Source organism: Musca domestica, unplaced genomic scaffold (assembly GCF_030504385.1).
Source record: "Musca domestica strain aabys unplaced genomic scaffold, Musca_domestica.polishedcontigs.V.1.1 4, whole genome shotgun sequence".
NCBI lineage: Eukaryota > Metazoa > Arthropoda > Insecta > Diptera > Muscidae > Musca > Musca domestica.
Window position 1 is genome coordinate 12,887,747 of NW_026712328.1, and position 6,915 is coordinate 12,894,661.

General features: G+C 42.5%; 1 protein-coding gene across 2 annotated transcripts; it reads right to left on the bottom strand.

The window, feature by feature from the left end:
- Positions 1-308: 308 nt before the first annotated feature.
- On the bottom strand, positions 309-2,927 carry LOC131804232 (uncharacterized). Of its 2 annotated transcripts, none has more exons than XM_059126804.1 (3): positions 1,634-2,927; positions 1,383-1,594; positions 309-1,330 (listed from the first exon to the last, which is right to left on the bottom strand). In XM_059126804.1, the coding sequence occupies exons 1-3, from the start codon at positions 1,654-1,656 to the stop codon at positions 396-398; spliced, it is 1,170 nt and encodes a 389-aa protein (XP_058982787.1). In that variant the 5' UTR covers positions 1,657-2,927; the 3' UTR covers positions 309-395. The 2 variants fall into 2 exon arrangements, with proteins under 2 accessions (XP_058982787.1, XP_058982786.1); XM_059126803.1 differs by having other exon boundaries at positions 1,383-1,603; positions 1,634-2,926.
- Between the last annotated feature and the right edge of the window lie 3,988 nt (positions 2,928-6,915).

Sequence of the window (6,915 nt, forward strand, 5' to 3'; positions counted from 1 at the left end):
GCGTTTTATGAGCTTCATGGGTATTCAAAAATTTGACCCTTTGTGGGGGAGGTACCAGGAGTGGACCGATATATTCCATCTTCACACCAGACAATCGGATTCTTACATCACATTTTATGAGAATTATGTTTATTCAAAATGTTCGCACCTGACATAGCATTGATACGAATACTAGGATTTGCAAAGTTACAGCAAAATTGGATTATCCTTTCTCTGTCTGTGAAAGCAGGTAGGTTAGGTTAGGTTAAGGGACGCGCGATTGCCATATGGCAACCGCTCCACTCGGAGACCTATAGGTCCATTGTGTTCATCCTAGAAAAGAGTTTTGAGAGATAGAGGAAAAAAGTGATTGATAGAGAAAATGAAGATAAGGGATAGTGTAGTAGAGTGAGAATCTACGGCTGAGGAGTTTGCCGTGTCGTCTTTAGCCACTTGAGTCTTCTGGCTAGTTGAAGTATTACTACTGGGTCAGTGTTAGAAAAAGATGACAAGTCATGTGACACTAGTTCTCCCACTAGCCTATGCCTCACATTAATGAGTGCTGGGCAGTGACAGAGTAAGTGTTCGATTGTCTCGATTTCTTCTTCATCTTGACAGATCCTACAGTAGTCAATGCCGTCGCTATCCCATTTCGATGTCATAGCCCTCACCTTACAGTGACCTGTGATGATGCCCACCACGAGTATTAAATCAGGTTTTGACAATGACATCAGCGACCTTGTTCTCTTCTCCGAGAGCGTGGGCCAGATTCGTTTGGGGATGGTACAACCAATTTCATCCAGCCATTTTTGTTGGTTCTTCTCAGAGTAGTGTTTGTGAATAACCTGCAGGAAATGGCACAGTGGTGGTTTAACCGAGCCTCTCTTAGCTCGTTCCTCGGTGTTCCTCTTCCAACTTAGTCGGTGGTCAAGGATAGTGCCAAGGTATTTGGCTTCTAGCGAAAGGTTTAATCTGACTCCATCTAGTTTCGGTGGTGTAAATGTAGGGTATTTACGTCTCTTAGTGAAAATGACGAGCTCTGTCTTTGATGGGTTCACGCCTAGTCCATTGCGACGCGCCCACCGTGATAAGGTGACTAGAGCTCCTTGCATTAGATCCGAGATTGTTTGCACGAATTTCCCGGCGATTAACAGGACGACGTCATCAGCGTATGCGACTACTTTCGTTCCTGTTACCTCTAGATCCATAATTATATTATTGATGACCAAAAGCCAGAGTAATGGTGATAGGACACCCCCTTGCGGAGTGCCCCTCGTGACCGATTTCCTGATGTATATTTCCCCAATGCTCGAGTTGATAATTCTGCTGCTAAGCATGGTATCAATCCAGCCTATTACAAATTTTGAGATTATATTTTAAGATAAAATCAAAAATCGACTCACCTCTGACGTTGGTATCGTTGCTACCCCATTGGAAGTGGTGTGCGTTGGCATCACAACCTATGATTAGATGCCCTTTGTCAGCCAGATCTTCGAGCAGCTCCTCTACTTCATGTCCAGGTGGGTCAGGTCGCTCGTACGGTAGATATAGAGATATGAAAATGTGAACCCTTCCGGATTTAGACTCCAATCTCGCTACCGTAACGTCTCCTCCACTGTTGTTGCTAAGGAAGATAAGGTTTAAACTCTCTTACCTTATCACCATTGGAGACCGCATAAGAGACGTACTGTCCACTCCCTAGTCCAGTTACCCTATTATTGTATATATAGGGTTCCTGAACCAGAGCTATGTCTACTTCAGCTTTCGAGAGGGATAGGAGGAGTTCTGCAGGAGCTGCTTTGCAGTGATGCAGATTAATCTGCATGATGCTAAGTAGCTGCTGTTTTCTTCCACCTAATGCAACGGCGTTAGACGGAAACGGATCCATCCAGCGCCGAAATGCAGTTTTCCCCCACGAGCTTGAAGGTATTCCTGGCCATCCGTATCCATAGATACCTTGATGACCAGGCCCCCTCCCTCAGTGTTTGAACTGACAAGACGCCAGTTGTCCGTCTTGAGGTTGGGGTTTTGCTTGCCCAGTATTGTCAGGATGCGTGCCGGATCCACGGATGGTGGTGGCACCCAAGCTGTCAATACCTTACGGCAGGGGATGTCCTTCAAGGATACAGCCGCCAGATCACATCCCTGCCAGAGATCGCGAAAGCCAGATACTGCGGTGACCAGGTAATCCTTAGATTCCTGGTTCTCGCAGAACATTACTTTCACGCCTTTGTAAAGGGTTGCACTGCCGAACTGCATACTTCGTGTGTCACCCTCTCCCGTGAAGACAAGCTCTCTCAGACGATCTTCGAATAGCAACCATCGACTGTCGCTGATTTTACCTTCCGGTTCAGCCTTGTCGATGATTGCTACCCGAAGATTATCCGGGTATATAGTTTGCGAGTATTTCCTCTTCCGTCCTGTTTGGCCTGCCGTTTGTGACTTGACTTCTCCTTGTGAACCTTATCAGGCTTAGAGCTTGAAGGGGCTGGTGGGGGAGGTTCAGTCGCGACCGGCTGCTAGCGGACGGAGTGGGCAAAGGCTGAGAAGCCGGGCCCTTGGATGCCTTCTTGGCCTCAGGATGTGGTGCTTCCGTAGACCGACCCCTTTTCAACGCTGCACGTGAAGAGGTATCGGCCTCCGGTGGAACTACAAGGGCTTCGGCTTCTTGGCCTTATTTTTCCCGCGCTTTTTGGCAGGTGGATTCGACCCAGCAGTGTCAGCATTGGCCGTCGCCTCGTGAACAATGACCGTGGTGGTCTTGTTAGTGGCGATGGAATTGCTGACCTCCGCAGGGCCCTCAGCAGAGGGTAGAACCACAGGTTGGTTTACCCTACTGCTGATAGCAGATTGTAGGAGAGGTAGAAGATTCTGGTTTAGAGAACAGCTCGGTAAGTGCGGGTGGTTCCGTTCGAACTTAGCAATTACCTTGAGGTTCATCTTGATCAGAATCCTCTCTCTCTCCATTATCTGTGCGTGGTCTTTGCCGATAAATTTTTTGCAGTAATTTACCGACCTTTTATATCCCCTGTCCTTTTTTGTTATTTTCCAGGAATAAACCTAAACTCGGCTGGCTCCCAAATGACAAGACTGGCAGGATTCCGGCAAAATAAAAAGCTGCGTTTATTTGGTTTGTTTGTTTACAAATAGTGAGTTTAGTTGTCGTTGTTTATTCTCTGTAAGAATTTTAAAAATTTAACAAAAATTAAGTTTACAAAAAAAAAAATAAAAATATTTAATTTAAAAACAATAAAAATTAACACGACTTACTTATTTTTGGGTTCTAACAAAAAAGGGAATAAACAATGGCCATAAAGGCCTATTTATATAAAAAGTGACATTAAGCAAAACAACAAAAATAAACAAAATGAAGATGTTGGCTTAAATTTAGTTTCGTCTCCCTCTTCGCTTGGGATATTTCGGCCATTTATAACAGTGGTATTTCAAATTTGGCTACACTTTTTTAGCTTTGGTAATTGCAGGGTTACCATCTCCAACATCCCCGCTTTGCTTTCACCTCTTTTGGGTCGGCGCCATCACGAGAGGTAGGGTTTCTGGCAGGATCCCCGCCAGTGCCTACAATGATGGCGTCTTGCCGATCGAGGCTGGTGGCTGCTGGTGACGTTATTCCCTCCTGGGTTTTGGACTACGCGCAAGTCTCGCTGGGAGTGTTCTTGGTGGCTTGTTGAGATGACTTACCACTTTGAGACGAGGAAATGACCGTGATGTCCAGTTCCTCATCGGAAAGTGGTGTGTCATTTCCAAAGCCAGAAGGAGTACTCTCCTGACTGAGCCTTAGTGTTTTTGTCTTCTCCAGGAGGGCGGACAACTGTTCGCTATGTCGCTGGATGTTGTCATGGATGACGTCACTGTAGCTCAGTATGTCGTCCCCTTCCGAATTTGAAATCATGTCCTGTGGCCGGTCCTTGGTCTTTGGAAACAATGGTGTCGTTGGTGGAAGTTGGGGTTTTGTTTTTGTTGCTATTATTTTTCTCCATATGAAAGGTCGGACTTGGAGGAGACGAGGTCCACCATGGCATAGCCTCCCTACCATGGCAAGGACTTGGCAACTAAGCCTGTTACTCACTGAGGCGCCCAGGTATCAGTGAGGCAACCGTTCGAATACAGTCGGTACCCTGACTGCAAACCGAGGAACGCGGTTTACGTAACACCCCAGCGTTAGGGGGTCTTATTCCTCGGTAGACCAACACCGATCACTGGATAATTCGAGGCGCCAGTTGTTCGCCTCGTCGAACCAGGGATCATCGGCACTCGGATATTTATTCCGAGACTCTCCCCCCGGAACCGCTGAGTTGTCCGCGACTGCTTATTTAATTCGCAGCTGCCCAATATATCTATTGGGCGTTCCACTATCCGCAACCTGTGGACGCGTCCGGTAGCAACCAGCTATGCTTCCGATGATCGGCCGGAAAAAGCAGGTGAAAGCAGGTACCAGAAGGAGTGGACCGATATTGTCCATCTTCGAACTCGATCTAAGTTTGATAATATTCCGATGTACCAAATCGGGTACTCCCTTCTAGAGTTATCGTGCCCACCAGCCGGACAGACGGACGGACGGACATCGCTAGATCAACTCCAAAGGTCTAAAACTCTTATTTCGATGTGGCACGTTTTGGCAGTATTAAATTATGCACACCCTATTTAGCCATATGGCTCTGGGTATAAAAATCACAGTTGTGATTACTCACTTCAATTCACATGCTCGATCAAGTCATGTTGCTGAACACATCAAACGCTTTGGAACACTCATGTTTGATTGTAAGTTATGTAATTCAAAACGAATGTTCGATTCGATCCGATGCGAAACAATATTTTCATTCAAATCAAACCAAACGACTGCATCAACCAAATTTATGTAAGAAGCCGTGTATGACTACATTTTTATACCCTCACCATACATGGTATGGAGGGTATATTAAGTTCGTCTTCCCGTTTGTAACTCATCGAAATAATCATGTTAGACCCAACAAAGTATATATATTCTTGATCAGCGTAAAATTCTAAGACGATTTAGCCCTGTTCGTCCGTCTGTCATACTACAGTCGAAACGAATTGAGATAGGAAGCTAACATTTTGCACAGATCTCTCTTTTGTCTGCAGGTCAAGTTCGAAGATGGGCTATATCGGTCAACGATATCGTATAGCCTCCATATAACGGTAACCCCCGATATTCGGTACTTTGATGATTTTAGCCACATTTTTCTATGGAATTGCCTGAAAACTACTACTATACCCCCTGAAAGAGAGTTGTCTATATAGGTCCACGAATTCGTATATCCCCCATAAAGGGTAGACCCCGATATTCGGTATTTTGATGATTTTAGCCACATTTTTCAATGGAATTGTTTGGAAATCCACACAAGGAGTTCCTTGTGAGTATTTTATCCCCTGGAAGATAATTATCTATATAGGTCCACGATATCGTATAGCCTTCATATAACGGTACCTCCCGAAATTCGGTATTTTGATAATTTTAGCCCCATTTTTCAACGGAATTGTCTGAAAATCCACACAAGGAGTTCCTTGTGAGTATTTTATCCCCTGGAAGATTATTATCTATATAGGCCCACGATATCGTATAGCCTTCATATAACGGTATCTCCCGATATTCGGTATTTTGATAATTTTAGTCCCATTTTTCAACGGAATTGTCTGAAAATCCACAAAAGGAGTTCCTTGTGAGTATTTTATCCCCTGGAAGATTATTATCTATATAGACCCACGATATCGTATAGCCCCCATATAACGGAACTCCCCGATATTCGCTATTTTGATGATTTCAGCCACAATTTTTAACGAAATTCTACACAATGAGTCTTTTGTGAGTAGTTTACCCCCTGAAAGAGAATTATCTATATAGGTCCACGATATCGTATAGCCCCCATATAACGGTACCTCCCGATATTCGGTATTTTGATAATTTTAGCGAAATTTTTAACGGAATTGTCTGAAACTCTACACAAGAAGTTCTTTTTGAGTAATTTGACATAGATTTGTCTATATAGGTACACAATATCGTATATCCACCCATATATCGGCATCTTCTGATATTTGGTATTTTAAAGCTTTTAACAGAATTTTTAATGGATTTTATTTTTTTTTTTTTAATTTCCTAATTTGTTCCAAATGGTGAAGGGTATTCAAACTTACTGATTTTTTACTTATTTTCATACTCGTTGCAGCCCTCTGATTTGAACCTATGGCTAATCACTGTATATTCAGGGGGATGATACGGTAGGATGGTACAATAATACAGGCAGTCGCATCGACACAGCTGCTGGGACAATTAACTGTCAAACCGATTTTGGAATTGAAAATGTTGAATGAAAAATTATTGAAATTTGTAAAAAATGTTGAAAAAAATTCATATTATAACATATATTTGCGTCGTATAAGAAAATATTTAAAAATATACTTGTTTTTGATAAAACTTTTTCAAAAATTTAACATATCAATGTTTCCAACCATAAAATTAAATATTTTAAGAAATATTCTTCTGCATTTTAAGTTTAATAAGACAAACTCCAAAAATGAACATATTTGAAATTAAAACAATTTATTGAAAATTTATTGTTTTGTTTATATTTTAAGACATATTACTCTGACACTTGCATTACGTACAAAAACACTTGCTGTTACCTGTGCTATTCTAACATGAACTTACTACAATAAATTACAGAGAAAATCTTATAGTTCGTTTAGATACAAACCTTATCCCGGTTAAACTTGATAATTGATTAATCACAATAAATTTTACTATGGAAAACATTCAGTGGTTAGTCAAATATCACTTTAACCCGGATAAAGATTCGGTACGTAACCGCGCTATTACTGCAAACGAAATCTGACACAGCTATTGTGAGAGTATTCGTCAGAAAAATCGATAGCGACAGTGAAACTCGACTAGTTTACTAA

Coding starts and splice junctions, on each gene's coding strand:
- LOC131804232 (XM_059126803.1), bottom strand. CDS start 1,656: ATGCGGTCTCCAATGGTGATAAG. Junction 1,604..1,633: donor CGGTCTCCAATGGTGATAAG/GTAAGAGAGTTT, acceptor TATCTTCCTTAG/CAACAACAGTGGAGGAGACG. Junction 1,331..1,382: donor CAACGATACCAACGTCAGAG/GTGAGTCGATTT, acceptor AATTTGTAATAG/GCTGGATTGATACCATGCTT.